Genomic DNA, 18,033 nt, shown 5'->3' on the forward strand with positions numbered 1-18,033 from the left:
TGTATTTAAGGTGTGTGTTTTCCCCTGTACTCTTGTCGGTCTTTGTTATATGGATGTCTTACCCTGCTGTTCCTGTGTCTGCTTGTATTCCGTTGGATTTATTAAATATTCGTCTTTTACTACGTCGTTGTTCGTGTGTTCCTGCCTACATCGTGACACTTTGTTTCCTTCTGAAGCATCAGTGAGTATTTGAACCTTCTGTAATAGTTGCATATGAGTTCCTCAGTTGTCAGTGTTAGAAAATGGATCTCAAAATCATAGTCATTGTTGGAAAGGGTTCAAATACACAAATGCTGAAAAACCAAAGAATTTGTGGGCGGCAGTTTAACTGTTCAGGACAAACAAAGGACTCATGAACAACTATCACTAAAAAAAAAAATAGGTCAGTACTATATAAAAAATAACATGCATTTTGCATGATCCCTCTTATTTTAGTAAAATTAACATTTTACAAATTCTGCAAGGTGTATGTAAACTTTTGACTTCAACTGTATCCTATTATAATGTATTACAGTAGATTTAGCTAATATATCAATATGTGTCCAATGTGACACTTCGCTGTTTCAGGACACATATTCCATTAATATATCATCACCTTAGAATTATAAGGTTCTATCTGCATTCTGAGCACTTTCAAGACATTGAGTTTCAAAGTTTTTGCATTCCATAGACTTCTGTAGATAGAACCATTTTTGTTTTCTAAAAAAAGGCCCCAAATGTACATAGCTTACAAAAGAAACATAAAATGTAAATAAGTTGTCACAGAATAAGAATATGTAAATAACTCAATTTTGACAAATGTCAGATAGAACCTTATAATTCTAAGGTGACGACATGTCAGGTTGTATGACTATTTTATGCAAGCTATTTCAAATAAATCACTTACTTTAAAGCAGCAGAAGTCACTCAGTGAACAAATCTAGTAAAGCATCCTTTTATTCATCACTGTAAGGCAAAAGAACATCACAGGGAATGACAATCACACTGTCTATTGTCTAAAAGAACACTTTTTATCATAACAAGAGATGATTTTGATGATTCTCAGTGACGTAATTGTCATTTTCCACAACCCAGTTTGTTTCTGGAAATAATATGCATGTTTATCAGACATGAGCATGCAAATTGGTCTAATGAAACTGTCCTGGCCATACTCAAGGTCATCTAATTACCAGCAACAATAAGCAGGAAATAGTCTTTGAACTGACACTAAATCAACGCTCCTGTTCTTCCGTGATGACAGTGCAGGCACGTCACAGGAAGAGTTTCTTCTGCTGCTCCAGCGACAGAGTAATAAATCTAAAACTGATACGTAACAGCAAGCCCTGCGTCTCAAATGAACAGAAGGTATTTGGAAACCTTCTTCATTGCATAGGCTCGCTGGTGTGCAGACACATTTGATAGAGCACTATTGCGGGAACTCAACGACTTAATTATGGACTTTAAAATATAGATCACTACATCAATTAGCACAACCGCTGCCGTAACTCAAGCTTACTTCTGCCCACGCAGTTGCAGAAACAAAACTTGTTTTGGCTGGTGACGCCAAATGAGCTAAGAAAAACGCTCTGTAGATCCTTTGCAGTGAATGGGTGCCGTCAGAATGAGAGCCCAAACAGCTGATAAAATCATCAAAATAGTCCACAAGTAATCCACATGATTCCAGCCCATTAATTAACTTCTTGTGAAATGAAAAGCTACATTTGTGAAGAAAAAAAAAAAAAAAAAAAAAAAAACAACAACAACCTACCTTTTATAACATTACACCATAATTTCTGGCCAAAATACGAGTCCATAATCTATAACAACCAGTGAAAATGTCCATCCCTGTTGTCCTCTCACATCAAAATCTGCTGAAATATTTGTTTCGAACTGTTTTGGCTTGTAAACAGTGTTTGATCTGTGCATATTTATCTCCTGATTCAAACAAGACAACTTTTTCACTAAAGGGCTTGTTATTATGGCTTGAAATGAGGCATTTATATATCTTTGGACTGGACTGGAGTGGTGTGGATTATTACTTGTTGATTATTGTAATCTTTTTATCAGCTGTTTGGACTCTCATTCTGACGGCACCCATTCACTACAGAGGTGAGCAAGCGATGCAATCCTACATTTCTCCAAATCTGATAAAAAAAACAAACTCATCTACATCTTGGTTGGCCTGAAGGTGAGAACATTTTCAGCTAATTTTATTTTTAGGATGAACTATACCTTTAAGAACAAGATGTGACATACTAAATTCGAAGATACTTATGTGAGCTAACAGTAGATTTGTAAAGAAGTTACTAGGGGTCAAAGGGAGGAAAAACACTGGGAACAAAGCGCGCTGCCAGCACTTATGCTAATCTAACCACCAACAGCTCTTCAGTGTGATTGTGAAATAAAGAGGCTGAATTCATTCCTCTTAATTGCTCTTCATTTGGCTATAAGACAAAATCTTTAATTGCTTTCCTCGCAGCCATCCAGCACGGCTGGCAACCAAAACAACGGCGGGCAAATTAGCCCCCAATCTGCAGCATCCCAATCGACGACGCAGAGAGGCCTCGTAATGAATTCCACCGGCTTTGTTCTGCCCACTCAACCCCTTTACGTCCAAGAGGCTTGAAATAAAATAGTAAGATTCAAATCATTATAATGCATTCTCTAAAGAAACAAGACCACAGATGACACTCTATTTAATACTGTACAGGGGTTGCCATGACAAAGTCAGCAGTGAAATACTGCCCATGCCATGTCATTCTTGGAAGTGCATTAATATTCATATTGCTCACCTAGTGCTTTGCGCTAGACTAATGTACTTAAACATCATGTTAAACAGGCTTCATATGTGGCCCACATATGAAGCCTGTTTAACATGATGTTTGAGTACATTTGTCTTGTAACTCCTTACAAAACAGTCATCTTGTTAAACAATAAATTGGTCTATATTTCAGAGCATTTTGTCTTATTCAAACTTGATGTGTATTATCTAAAGACCAATTTTGATTTGTCAGATGTGACCCTGGACCACAAAACCGGTCATAAGTAGCACAGGCGTATTTGTAGCAATAGCCAACAATACATTGTATGGGTCAAAACTATCAATTTTTCTTTTATGCCAAAAATCATTGGGATATTAAGTAAAGATCATGTTCCATTAAGATATTTTGTACATTTCCAACCATAAATATATATAAAAAAATTTGATTAGTAATATGCAGTGCTAAGAACTTCATTTGGACAACTTTAAAGGCGATTTTCTCGGCCAAATTTTTTGGTTTTGTGGTCCAAGGTTACAAATGTTTTTGCTGAAAAAAAGCCAGTTAAATTTTTGGGTGTGGCCATTAATGATATTGGTTCCCAAGCCAACAGGCCGTTTTGAGGATGCATGGAAAACTGTCAAATTTCGCCCATAAATGTTCACCAACACCAGTAAATCCATTGTGTACAAATGCACTTGGACCAAATAACAAATAATAACCACCTATTAACTTAATTTTTCTATGGTTTAGACAGCATAAATTAGCAGAACAGCGTATTCAGTAGTACATTGTTAGGACTAATGTTTACATCCAATTATTGCCTATATGGCTGCAAGTAAGTAAGTGCAAATGAATCTCTGCTGAATATTTAAATAAAAGTTCTTACCTGAGTTTGTATTACATATTATGCTTGTTCATTAGACTTCAAAGGGGTTAACTTTTTCCTGTCAATAATTTTCCTGTCATTCAATTATCTTCAGTCCATTGAGGTTCTTTCTGTGTAGCCAAAAATGCCTTTTAGCGGAAACTAGCACAGTTTTCGAACCATAAACGACGTTTTAAATACAACACTAGTAATTTTTGTTATATTTTTATGTTGTTTACATCTATAACTATAGCAAAATATATTATTACAGTAGGCCCTACTTACATTTTGTCCTTTTGTTTTTCTTTAGTTGCCATCCCAGTCAGCCATCGGACAGCTGTTGCTATGTGTTTCCTCCTCAGGTGATTTGTTCACACTCTGACAAACTTGAAACCTAACTTTTATGGTTATTTAGTAGCTTGACGCTACTGAAAAGCATACTGTATGTAAAAAATAATACATTATTATATGTAACATTTTTAACCTCCTTGATATTCAAATCATATTTCTCACCTTAATAATAATCCTGTAATGAAATGTGAATGGGTTCTTTGATATAAAAACATAGCTTTGATATTACTACACTAACATCAAGCTGTAACCAAATGTCTGACATCATTTTACCCGCCTTTAAAGTTAATAAACAAAACCATCAGTGACCATGCCAAACTTTTCCTCAGCATGGACAGTGTTGAAAACAGCCGTGAAACTCTCATCACTTGCCTCCCTCGGTGATGACAGACGCCCTCTGAACTTCCCGGCTGACCCTCTGAACTGCATTTTTAATGACCCGAGTTTGGCTCTCGGTCAGGTCCCGGTTCGCTCTGCCGTCATCGGACTCTTTGGGCTTCACGGTCACAATGTTTCTCCTGGAGAGCTTGGATGAGAACGTGCCCATGTGGAAAAGCAGATCCCCGAGTTCATCAACACCATGGGAGATAGAGTTGAAGTGACGACAATTGCCCAAAGAGTTTCCCTGTGTTTTCGAAATAAGTCATTCTAGTTCAACCATAATATCCCAATGTAGGCAGTCCAGTTAAAAGCGCCATCGGCGGACGTGCGCGTCCTCGAAAGTATCATTTCTATTACAAACACAGAGGGCGCTATAACCCTGCCTATTCTGACCTATTCTGACTTTTTACAAAAATACAGTATCAAATCATATATGTGACCCAGGACCACAAAACCACTCATAAGGGTCAATTTTTTTGAAATTGTGATTTATACATCATCTAAAAGGTGAATAAATAAGATTTCATTTCAGGTTAGGCTTATTAGGATAGGACAGTATGTGACATAAGTAGCACAGGTATATTTGTAGCAATAGCCAACAATACATTGTATGGGTCAAAATTATGATTTTTTCTTTTATACCAAAAATCATTAGGATATTAAGTAAAAATCATGGTTAATTTCCTACTGTAAATATATCAAAAATAATTTTTGAATATGCATTGCTAAGAACTTAATTTGATTTTCAAAATATCGTTTTTTTGCACCCTCAGATTCCAGATTTTTAAATAGCCATACATCAATGGAAAGCTTATTTATTCAACTTTCAGATGATGTACAAATCTCAGTTTCACAAAATTGTCCCTTATTACTGGTTTTGTGGTCCAGGGTCGCATATTTGGCTTAGATACAACTTGACAACATTTGAATATCTGGAGTCTGAGGGTGCAAAAAAAACAAAATATTGAGAAAATCACTTTTAAATTGATCCAAATGATGTTCTTAGCGATGCATATTACCAATCAAAAATTAAGTTTTTATATATTTGAGGTAGGAATACTTAATATATTTAATATTAATATTTTTGGCATAAAAGAAAAATCGATCATTTGGACCCATAAAACATTGTTGGTCAAGCGACTGCTGAAAACCCATCTTTTTCGACACTATCTCACTCAATAAAAAATAAAAAAACTTTGTTATCCTCTCTATCTTGTTCTTCCCTTTCGAGCCTGTACTCATCTAACAACACCTGATATATGGTATTTTTGAGCACTTCCTTTGTTGATCTGCCTCCTTAGAATGAATCACTTGTTGTATTCCCAATTGTAAGTCGCTTTGGATAAAAGCATCTGCTAAATGAATAAATGTAAATGTAATATACATGTGCAACTTATAACTGGTTTTGTGGTCAAGGGTCATAATTAAGCAGATTAATTTTGAGCATTACGAAAGTGGTTTATCTCTTTATATTTTTTAAACATTTAAAAAAAAAAATGTATGCAATAAATCTGCCTTGCAATAATAGCAAATTTCTCTCAATATAGTATGGAGAATAAGGTGGGATGATGTTGTTTATGGGGCCAGTTTAATTTGATTTAGTTAAGCACGGTCAAACACATACATTTTTGTGTATATATATATATATATATATATATATATATACATACACATTTTATTCAATACAATCTATTCCACACATCCATACTTTAAAATCAAGGCTCGGTCTACACCACAAAATTAATCCCAAAAGTGCTATTTCATGCCAAACATCCTCACAAGCATTTGATAACAATTTTCTACCTTCAGAAAAACACATCACAACAGTGAAAAACAGGATTAAACAAGAATCTTAAGATTTAAAAAAAACACTATATTAATACGCAATCTATGGATATAAACATCAAAGTATGTAATTCAAATTACAAAATTACAAAAGAAAATTAACTAAGATTTGTACCAGGAATACTTATTCAACTAGTCCCTCTCTTTTGGTTGATATTTAAGTTATTATATTGCACAAATATAGTTTAACATCCCAGATGCAGATCAAATATGTTAAGTGAGATATACTAATATTAAATTAATTGGACCAAATAAGTTTTCCAGAAAAATGAAAAGCCTAAATGGGAGTGTTTACCACAAGATGTCACTATCTGGAAAGTTGATTCTAAATGCCTGATGAACATTAACAGATTGGAAAAATAACTGCATCTTAAAAGATACACTTTGTTAAGATACTTCACTATGAAATAAGTGTCTAAAATTTGTGTTTGGATGTGAATGACTTTTGAATGTGAATTCCTGAAATTAAATTTGAAGTAGCACACAGGATGAGAATTGTAATTGAAATGGAGGAATTACAAATAAAATGGAATAGGATAGGAATGGGAACTAATGAAATTCCTATCTAATGTGATGGTGATTTTTTTATATACTGAAAGTAATTTAAATTTAAATTCCAGTTCAACATCATGTGAAGCCTGTTCACTTTTAAATTACAACTGAAAGACAGCCATGTTTCTTTTTGTCATATTAGCACCTACAGTTTTACATACACCTTGCAGAATCTGGTAAATGTTAATTATTTTAGCAAAATAAAAGAGGGATCATACAAAATGCATGTTATTTTATATGTCATACTGACCTGAATAAGATATTTCACATTAAAGATGTTTACATATAGTCCACAAAAAAAATCTAATTCATAAAAAGACCCCATTCAAAAGTTTCCAACAATGACTGTATGAATTACAGATCAATCTTTTCACACTGAGGACACCTGAGGGACTCATATGCAACTATTACAGAAAGTTCAAACACTCACTGATTCTCCAGAAGGAAACGCAAGGCATTAAGAGCAAGGGTGTAAACTTTTAAACAGAATGAAGATGTGTGCATTTTTCTTATTTTGCCTAAATCTCTTTTTTTCATGTACTGTCCTTCAGTAGCTACAGAAGAAAGAATTTGTGGAACCTGAAGGATTTTTCTGTTCAGGACAAACAAGGGACTCATGAATAACTATCACAAAAAAAAAAAAAAAAAAAAAAACACAGCTGTAGACCATTAAGGTAACAAAACAGTATTTAGAATCATGTATGCAATGTATGTAAACTTTTGAACAGGGTCATTTTTATTAATTGAGCTATTATTTTCTCTTGTGGACTATATGTAAACATATTTTATGTTAAATATCTTATTCAGGTCAGTACTGCACAAAAAATAACATGTATTTTGTATGATCTATGACTATTTTGCAAATTCTGCAGGGTGTGTGTAAACTTTTGACCTCAATTGTAAAAGACAATTTGGAAGTGTTAAATCAAAGCCATATATGAAACTACGATGGAAGCACTGGTGGCTTTAAAAGGGCAGTTCATCAAAAAATGAAAATTCTGTCTTTATTTACTCACCTTCATATCATTCCAAGCCTATTGTTTGTGAATTCTAAGTTTCAAACCTTCCTCAAGAATCTTACTTGACAGCCATGGTCCCTATTCACTTTTACTGTAAGGAAATAAGCATTTTGGACATTCTCTATAAATATCACCATTTGTGCTCAATGGAAATAAAGTCAAAAAGATATATTAGACAAGGCAATGGTGACAGAATTTTAATTTTGGGGTGAACTGTCTCTTTGAAATTGAATGGATGCAGCTCTAGAATAATGTTCAATCATGACCCAAACCATTTGCTTGTGTAGCATCTTGTGGTCTGAAGTTTTTCAGCTGTTCCATGAATCCTGGATTTGGACATGAGGCCGGTCGTGCTGATTTCACCAGCGCAAATGTGTCACCAAATGGCTGATTTTCCTTCAACATCAGATATCCAATCACAACTGAGACAGACCGTGAAACTCCAGAATTGCAGTGGACAAGTACAACTCCTTTCTGAAGAGAAAAAAACAATTCAGTCAGACAGCAGGAAAAGAAATTGTTTCCAGAAGCTACGGGAATCCCTCAATGGAGGCATTTAATTTCACATCATTACATACTCCATTATAAAGCATGTAATTAATCCTATGCTAATTGCAAGGAATTACAAAATTGCAAGTTACGGCTGAGAGAACCACTTTCTGCCGAGTTGAGAAGAACATTATTTGATTAACTGAGCTGTTGTTTTCCTTCGCATCATAGACGACATAGTAAATTAGGTGACAGGAGGCGCTACACTCGTTTTACAAAGGAATGGAAACTTATTTCCAGCAGCCATTGTAATCATAAACCTTAGTGAATTTGAATCATGAGGCAGGGTGACCGGCGACACTATTTAGTAAAGAGGTTGTATGACAAACAATGGCCCGTTAGTGATATGATCTTTCTACAACTCGCTAAATAATGCATGGTGAAAACTCAGCATCCATTATTCAGCACACCGCACAGTTACCTAGAATAACGGAGTTAGCCATTGGGTGACCAGGCAGTATCATGTAGGCCAGGTGCTAAAGCCCAACACTTTGGAAATTGCATAGAGAATGAAATATTTCTCTTATAATGTGGCCAGACCACCGTACTCTGGTGTTGCATTATGCAAAAATGCAAAATTTGTGCTAAAACATTCTTGGAAATCGCATGTAGTCATGAATATGCCATGAAACAAAGGGCAAATGTTACCTCAGCTTTTGCCTGGTCTATAAACTGTGCACACTCCTCGATATGTGATATGATATCAGTGTCAGGTACATCCAGTATGCTTAATGTTTTATAGATGAACAGGTCAGGAAAGGCATTTTCCACACCATACGCAACATTTAATATATGTGTGACCTGAAATCAATGGAAAAACATTATAAGTCTTCAAACAAAGTTATTTTATTAAGATACTATAATAATAAACTCACATTACCTTATATTTTCTCAAAGTACCAAAGTCATGAGCAGCATCTTGTGACCCTTTGAAAATACATAATTACAATGAATACTCATCAGAATAAAATAGACTATTTTGGGGAAATTTGTCTTAAACTTTAATATCACAGCCAAAAATAAACATCTGGCACAAACATACCACACAATTCAAAAATAGTAATAATATGCCTAATAATAATTTAAAAGGTCTTTAAAATATATCCAAATATATTATTAAAATGTATATAGAATCATTTGTAATAACGTTTTTATCAATTGTATTTTATGTTAATAATTTTACTTTAGATACAACTTTAAATATCAATTTCATTCAATGCATACATTGCATTTACAATATACAACAACAAAAACATGAAATAATATGTAAAGAAAATAATTCTACAATCATATACATTACATCCTAAAAACATTTTAGAAAGATTAAAGTCCAAATGAGCAAACAGCCCATTCTGAGAGTTTATTACAGGCTTTTTTGTACTTTTTAAGTGTCAAATGAGAAGATGCACTACTCACCAAGTAATAGATATGGTTTAATATATCCAACCTGAAGATCCCAGTTATTATCCTGAACATATCCACACGCAGTTTCAGGCTGTACTGTTTCCTCAACCACCTGAACAGTGGACCCTTTCCATGTCTCAATAATCCTCCTGCCGCTCAAAGTCGTTACTCTGGTGCATTGTTTCCGCAAATTAGTTTTGGAGAAGGATTTAATTTCTTGTGCGAGCGACTGCATCACATTTGCGGTGGAGATGTCCAAGGCAGAAATGTAAAAGGCTCCGAATTTGAGTTTGTGAGACCGTTCGTTGCTCCCTCACTAGTAATGCCCGTCTACATTTCTGTGACCTCTATACTACCTGAAAACTGAGACGATTCATTAGCGCACCTCAGCATAATTACCTGGTGAAGATCAAAACAATAGTGACACCCAAAGGAGAGAAATATAACTGCATATGTGAACCCTGTTCAAAATACAGATGCAGTTGGTCAATTAGAATATCTTCAAAAAGTTGATTTATTTCACTAATTCCATTCAAGAAGTGAAACTTGTATAATGTATACATTCATTCCACACAGACTGATATATTTCAATTGTTTATTTCTTTTAATTTTGATGATTATAACTAGGGCTGTGCAATTAATCGCAATCGCAAAAAAATCGCGATTTAAGCACATGCGATTTCTAAACCGCACAAGGCTGCGATTTTATCTATCCCCCCAACGGCACCCCCGCCCCCCTTGAACGTCAAGTTCATTTTATTTTCGATATAGCACCACATCACAAATAGAAGTCATTTAAGGTTATCTTTCCTATAGAACAGGTCTATACATAGTTCTTTTATTAAACATACTAAATTGCCTTATGTTATTTATCTTATTTACACTAAGGCATGTCATTTCTGTCTCTTCATGGTCGCATGATTACAATGTCTCCTCCAAGAAAACACGGACTGGATCGCGGACTCCATTCATAAAAACCTAATCTACTATAGCGCGGAATGCCACGTAATTCGTCGATTTTTGGATTAATAAATCAAAAGTTGGTCTGTCACTTAATTCAAATCGCGATATGGACTAGTGTCTGTGAAAACTGAAATGCAAAAAGACCGTTTTAATATGAATCCTGCATGTTCCGTTTGCTTCTGTATGTAAGAATGATGGAGACGCGTTTTATTTCTTTACTACATGCAGACTGAAGCACACGTGACGCTCCCGCTAATTTTTGGCCTTTGCATCTCACGTGAACAGATAAACTCAATCGCCAAATCGCTGCTGTGAGTTTCACTTTTACCGTTTCATTTGAGAAAACTAGCATCATATACACACAGAAACTTCACGGCAAACTGTCAAAATAAAAGTACGGTTTAACATGTAACAGAACAATATTAGTCCTGTATTACTTTTGTACAGTATGATGTAGGTGTTTATACATTCCTATTTAAATAATTTACATAAAACAATATATATGATAAAAAAATTACAACAAGATTAACCACTTAATTATTATTTAAACGTTTTAAACTGAATATAATTTTTCTTCCACACATTGATTTTAACAGTAAATTTCTGTTTGTTTCACAAAAATTAAAAGGGTTTATTTTTCATTTGATTAAAAATAAATAAATTTTTATGCTTTTTCATTATCAGAAAAATTAAAACATAATTTCTAAATAAATAAAAAAAAAGCAAAAGATTTTAGAACCCTCAAAATGTTAAAATAGAGAGTTTTGGACTTATTTTTCCACTGAAATGAATGTATTCTTTATTGCACAAAGTAGGATAAAGTACCGGGAAAAAAGTAAAATGGCTTATTTATTTTATGTTGTCTGTTTTAAAGACAATTTTACTACAGTTTTGTTTATTAAACTTAATACTATGTTATTTCATGGTGAAATGTTTTGTTATCCACTTCTTGTGCACTGAATACATTTAGAATGTATGTATGTAGCTTGTTTGAAAAAGCAAAAAAAAAAAAAAATCGCAAATAAAATCGCAATCGCAATATTCCTTCAAAAAATCGCAATATGATTATTTTGTCCATATTGCACAGCCCTAATTATAACTGACAACTAATGAAAACCCCAATTCAGTATCTCAGAAAATTAGAATATTGTGAAAAGGTTCAATATTGAAGACACCTGGTGATACACTCTAATCAGCTAATCAACTCAAAACAACTGCAAAGGCCTTTAAATGGTCTCTCAGTCTAGTTCTGTAGGCTACACAATCACGGGGAAGACTGCTGATTTGACAGTTGTCCAAAAGGTGACTATTGACACCTTGCACAAGGTGGGCAAGACACAAAATGTCATTGCAAAAGAGGCTGGCTGTTCACGGAGCTCTGTGTCCAAGCACATTAATAGAGAGGCGAAGGGAAGGAAAAGATGTGGTATACAAGACATGGGTTTCAGTTGTCGCATTCCTTGTGTCAAGCCACTCTTGAACAACAGACAGCGTCAAAAGCATCTCGCTGGTCTAAAGACAAAAAGGACTGGACTGCTGCTGAGTGGTCCAAAGTTATGTTCTCTGATGAAAGTAAATTTTGCATTTCCTTTGGAAATCAGGGTCCCACTCTGGAGGAAGAGAGGAGAGGCACAGAATCCACGTTGCTTGAGGTCCAGTGTAAAGTTTCCACAGTCAGTGATGGTTTGGGGTGCCATGTCATCTGCTGTTGTTGGTCCACTGTGATTTCTGAGGTCCAAGGTCAACGCAGCTGTATACCAGGACGTTTTATGCTGCGTTCACACCAAACGCGAATATGCGTCTGGCGCGAGTGATTTCAATGGTAAGTCAATGGTAAGACGCGTTTACGCGCGTCTGGAGTTCTTGCGGCGCGAATGAAGCGTTTAGCGCGGCGCGGTAGACGCGAATTCGCCTCATTCGCGCGTCTAGTTCGTGCGAATGGCGCGAATTGAGCGTCTGGCGCGTTACGCGCGTTAAGCGCGAATTGTGCTTTTTGTACATTCACGCGTTTGACGCGAATTCGCGTCTGCCGCCCGAGTTGAAAAATCTGAACTTCTGCGTCAATTCGCGCCGCGTTAACCAATCAGGAGCCTGCTTGATGCTGTGATGCACTACAAAGATCACTGTATTTATACAGAGAAACATGACAGTATCACGTCTGCCAAGAGAATAATTTCTAGGTTAATGTCTAGGTTATAGCAGTTAACTCATAGGTTATAGCAGTATCACTAGAAAGAGCGCCAACAGTGGTATCTGTACCACAGTTTAAAAAAAACATTGATAGCATATGTTAGCATATTGAATATACTGTATTTAAAATATCATATACATTTACAAACTGAAGACAGATGGACAGGCGCTCCGCAGCCGGGATAGAGCGCCTGTAGTTGGTGTCCTGGAGGGTGATCCTCGCTCCGATGCGGGACAGCAGGTTATCGAACTGGGCGCGGGACAGGCGGAAGTACCGCTGAAAGCGGCCGTCATCTAGGCGCAGCTCCTGGAGCAAATGATGAAACTCGCCGAACTGGGTTCGCCTCCGAAGGGTCTGGTGGACCCAAATACGGCGACGATGATCCCTACGCCGCTGTTCTGCTCTCCAGAGCAAATACAGAGCGGTGATTCTCTCGATAAATGACCGATCAACAACAGACATCTTGTAAAAAGATGGCCGCCAACGGGGTTCGAAACTGTTAAAACTTTCGCCTCTGACGCGCGTGAAATTTCGCTTCAAACTTTTTGTTTTCACGCGCGTCGATTTCGCTCTTGACACGCGAATAAACACAAAGTGGTCATGCGTATAACTAGACGCGGCAGGCGCGAATTTAGACGCATATTTACGTTTGGTGTGAACGCAGCATTAGAGCACTTCATGCTTCCTGCAGCTGAGCTGACCAACTTTATAGATGCAGATTTCATTTTCCAACAGGACTTGGCACCTGCACACAGTGCCAAAGCTACCAGTACCTGGTTTAAGGACCATGGTATCTCTGTTCTTAATTGGCCAGCAAACTCGCCTGACCTTAACCCCATAGAAAATCTATGGGGTATTGTGTAGAGGAAGATGCGATATGCCAGACCCAACAATGCAGAAGAGCTGAAGGCCACTATCAGAGCAACCTGGGCTCTCATAACACCTGAGCAGTGCCACAGACTGATCGACTGCCACGCCGCATTGCTGCAGTAATTCAGGCAAAAGGAGCCCCAACTAAGTATTGAGTGCTATATGCTCATACTTTTCATGTTCATACTTTTCAGTTGGTCAAGATTTCTAAAAATCCTCTCTTTGTATTGGTCTTAAGTAATATTCTAATTTTCTGAGATACTGAATTGGGGTTTTCATAAGTTGTCAGTTATAATCATCAAAATTAAAAGAAATAAACACTTGTAATCAGTGTTGTGCAAGTTACTTCCAAACTGTAATACAATACAGATTGCTTGTTACTGTTATTTAAAAGTAATCCCTTACCTTACAATATTACTCTCTCAGAATTGTAATATGTTACATTATATTACGTTTTAGTTACTTTCACCAAAATAACTACAGAATTAGAACTTAACATTCTAAAATGACAAAATGTACTGCAGAGCATTTTACATCCAGTAGAAAGCTAGAATAATGACTGTGGCCTATCCAGGCTACTAACAATATAGTTTATAATTGGCAACGTGAAGGCTCAAGACAATGCAAGAAAGGATGACAGCCAGAATCACAAATTATCTAAGTCTGTTAAAAGTATGGTAGAGGTAAAGTGATTATCTGGCAATATCTGTGAATATACATATATATATATATATATATATATATATATATATATATATATATATATATACGTACGTACGTACATACATACATACATACATACATACATACATACATATAAAATAAATAAATAATTTCACAATGCTGAGATCATTCTGTTTTGCTTTAAATGATTAAATCTATTTTAAATAAAAAAAACCTGCTTGTGTTTGGGTCTAATTTTCAATTTATTATTATTATTATGTTTTATTAAATATGTTTAGTTGTTGTAGTAGCAACAACTGCAAAAAATGTTTAATGGCTAGGAAAAAAATATTTGTTTGTATCATAATTAAATTGGCAGATGTGAAAAAATGTTTTAGGCCCTGCTTGCAAGTGTAGAAATTACGACAAAAGTATCGTAATTTTCCTACTGTAGATTAAGGTAAAATAACAGACCTGTGAAATAACAATTTATGTTTGCAGAATTGTTTTCCAATATTACTAACATAAGAATAATAATATAAAATTATTATTATCGTCATTATATTACAATGTGTTTGTTTGTTGTGAGTGTAATTTGGACTCCCCAGGAACTACTGTGGGAATTCTCACTCCAAACTGAACTCAAAAGTTGGCAGCCCTAAAGCGAGTCTATAAATAGAAAAGAAAAAGTTTTCCATTTAAATTTATGTGTATGAAATTCATCAAATAAAATCAATAGCTTTAAAATAACTTCAGAACCAACCACCACATCTCTCCTCCAACCATGAACAGCACGAGGGGGGCGGAGGTCCTGCGGAGGGCTACGGTCACATGACGCAATGACGTTGCCGGAAGCAGCCTCGTTCTGGCCGTCAGGGCAACACCTAGAAAAAAACACACATCCCCGACGACGCGCCTCAAGCCCATAATATGGGCGAATTTTAACACTAAAAACCTACTCGTTTCGGCACCTTACCCTTTAACACTACACGAGGAATCCGTTGGGTTGTGATTGAGCTCGTTTTAACGGTCGTTTGAGCCATGTCTCGGGGCGCGCTGCAGCCGAGCCAGCAGAAGCTGGCGGAGAAACTGACGATTCTCAACGACCGCGGCATCGGGATGCTCACGCGCATCTACAACATCAAGAAGGTGAGAAGAAGCGCTCCATGCATGTGTGTTTCAGACGACCGCAGTAGGCGCACACAAATACACACACATATACACACACGGGGTTGATGAGGCCAGGCCCTGATTGAGTGCGTGCGTGTGTGTGCGCGACAGCCATAAATCAATGTTTACGCCGTATAATGCACTACTGAATCATTTGAATGAGATCTAATACAGGTTAGCGAATCTCCAGCCAAAACGAGTCGATCTAATCCATATTAGCAATGATTATTTTAATGGCGAGATGAGGATGGCTAATGTCCTAGTTTTACCTCCCCTTCGATCATAAAGCAAGATACTACGCTATACATTTATGCACTGGCGCTGTCTATTCAGGGCTAAGTGCACAAAGCCATGATTGAGAAGGCCTGTGAACGTTGTGTGTCCAGACTAGAACCTCACCGTGACCCAGCTTTTAAAGCACTTATAATGACCCATCTATAAAGGCGGATAATCCAATCCAGACATCTCAGCTCTGAAAGCGTGAGTTTCTACAAAGATCTAATTGTGGCTAGTTGGTAGTGGCCTGACAGTGCTGGATAAATCGAATCTTCCTGTTTGATATGTCAGTGGGTGTGTTGAAAACAGCACACTAAGCCCTTGCACTCCTTCAGCTGTCATACCTGAAGTCCAGAGCATGTTTGAGAGATGTCAGATCGGTAGGATTCTGTAGTGGGTCTGATGGTGGTTTGACAGTTTTGTTCTGCAGTATTGCTATTTTAGCAATTGCTTTTGATATTAAAGAGTGATTTTAATCGTAAAAAGTAATTGTTTGATTTTGCTAAGCTGTAATAAAAAAGCATTGACCTGTAATTTGAGAGTCAGAGGCATTATGGGATCAGATTATGGGATTTTTAACATATGTGTGTAAATATTATAGAAACGCCAACATGCCCATGTCGTATTTAAATTTTGCTTTAATGTTTTGCATTGTGACATTATTTTCATGGCAATTAAGCACATTTACCCCGCACATTCATATTATTTTAATGCTAAAATAAATATTTAAAAAGAAAATGTATACCTATAATTTATTTTCATTATTTTACATAATACCTCACAAGAAAAAAAATGCTGAAAATAGTGCAATGTCTGGTAGTCAGACAGATTCTGATAATCTGGAAAAGGCCAAATTGTAAATGTGAATTAATGAATGAATAAATAAATGTCATGAGAAAAAAAATGTATATATATATATATATATATATATATATATATATATATATATATATATATATATATATAAAACAATTTGAGAAATGATGTGACTATAATTACAATAATTTTATTTTATAATTGTCTGTCCACACTAAAGAAATATTATTACAACACATAAATAATTTAAATTAATTTAAGTGCTTATTTTACATCATAGTTATCTAAAAATCTGTTAAAAAATGTATATATATAACTTTTTGTTTGATTCAAACAAAAAGATTCTGATAATCTGGAAAAGGCCAAATTGTAAATTTGAATGAATTAATAATTAAGTAAATAAATGAAAAAAAGAAATACCCTGGACCACAAAATCAGTCATAAGTGTGTTTTTCTTTATTTGAATTTGTCTGTCCACACTAAAGAAATATAATGACAACAAAAAATAGTGCCAAACAGATTCTGATAATCTTGAAAAGGCCAACTTGTAAATTTGAATGACTGAATGAATGTCACTCACACAATGAAAGAGAACAAATATGAAATGTATAAGTTAAATATATAAAAATATGTGACACTGGACCACAAAACCAGTCATAAGTGTCTGTTTCTTTTTTTTTTTTTTTTTAGATTTATACATCATCTGAAAACTGAAATAATGTGGTTGACTATATGATGTATGGTTTGTTAGGATAGGACAATATTTGGCTGGGATACAACTATTTGAAAATCTGAGGGTGCAAAAAAATCCAAAAAATGCCTTTAAAGTTGTGCAAATGAAGTTCTTAGCTATGCATATTACTAATAAAAAATTAAGTTTTGATATATTTATGGTAGGAAATTGACAAACTATCTGGAACTTGATCGTTACTTAATATCCTAATGTTTTTGGTGTTCAAGAAAAATGTATAATTGACCCATAGACTGTAAAACACAATGATACATCAAAGTGCAAAATTTAAAATACAGCTAAAACACCTGTAAAAAATCAATATGGACATTTCCTCTATATTAATACATACATTGTGACATTAATACATCGAGTTTAAACGTTGCACAAATGTGAATTTGGCAGGAAAGTGCTTCAGTGTCATGAAGTAATGTCTTTATTTTTTTTAATGCAAAATCAGTTTAATCCCTTGAATGTTGTGTAGAAATGTGACTTGGACATGTTTTCATAAGATTCCCTCAGCAGTCAGAGGCTTGAAATATCTTGAATCGTGCAAACATCACACACAAATTAAAGCCTGTCAGTTCTAGTCTGCATGCTCAAAGAATTTTTTTCTTTCCCTTTGCCAATACAGCCACTTTCTAAGG

General features: G+C 35.4%; 3 protein-coding genes across 6 annotated transcripts in view; 1 reads left to right on the forward strand and 2 right to left on the reverse strand.

Moving 5' to 3' along the window:
* LOC141340183 (disks large homolog 5-like) overlaps positions 1 to 4,504 on the reverse strand; it is a 49,866-nt gene extending 45,362 nt beyond the window's left edge. The window contains exon 1 of the mRNA XM_073845110.1: positions 4,373 to 4,504. Coding sequence (XP_073701211.1) covers positions 4,373 to 4,504 — 132 coding nt within the window. The remainder of the gene's footprint in view (positions 1 to 4,372) is intronic.
* A 3,379-nt stretch (positions 4,505 to 7,883) lies between these two features.
* On the reverse strand, positions 7,884 to 9,942 carry dusp19a (dual specificity phosphatase 19a). The gene is made up of 4 exons (XM_073844993.1): positions 9,720 to 9,942; positions 9,184 to 9,230; positions 8,952 to 9,104; positions 7,884 to 8,228 (listed from the first exon to the last, which is right to left on the reverse strand). Exons 1-4 carry the CDS (start codon positions 9,940 to 9,942, stop codon positions 8,010 to 8,012), a joined length of 642 nt encoding a protein of 213 aa, XP_073701094.1. The 3' UTR covers positions 7,884 to 8,009.
* Positions 9,943 to 15,247: 5,305 nt separating this feature from the next.
* The window catches only part of nckap1 (NCK-associated protein 1), a 70,761-nt gene continuing 67,975 nt past the window's right edge, over positions 15,248 to 18,033 (forward strand). For all 4 annotated transcript variants that reach the window (XM_073845588.1, XM_073845589.1, XM_073845590.1 and 1 more), the window contains exon 1: positions 15,248 to 15,543. In XM_073845588.1, the coding sequence (XP_073701689.1) occupies positions 15,436 to 15,543 (108 nt within the window). In that variant the 5' untranslated portion in view covers positions 15,248 to 15,435. The remainder of the gene's footprint in view (positions 15,544 to 18,033) is intronic.

The sequence above is a fragment of the Garra rufa genome, chromosome 8, assembly GCF_049309525.1.
Source record: "Garra rufa chromosome 8, GarRuf1.0, whole genome shotgun sequence".
NCBI classification, from domain to species: Eukaryota; Metazoa; Chordata; class Actinopteri; order Cypriniformes; family Cyprinidae; genus Garra; species Garra rufa.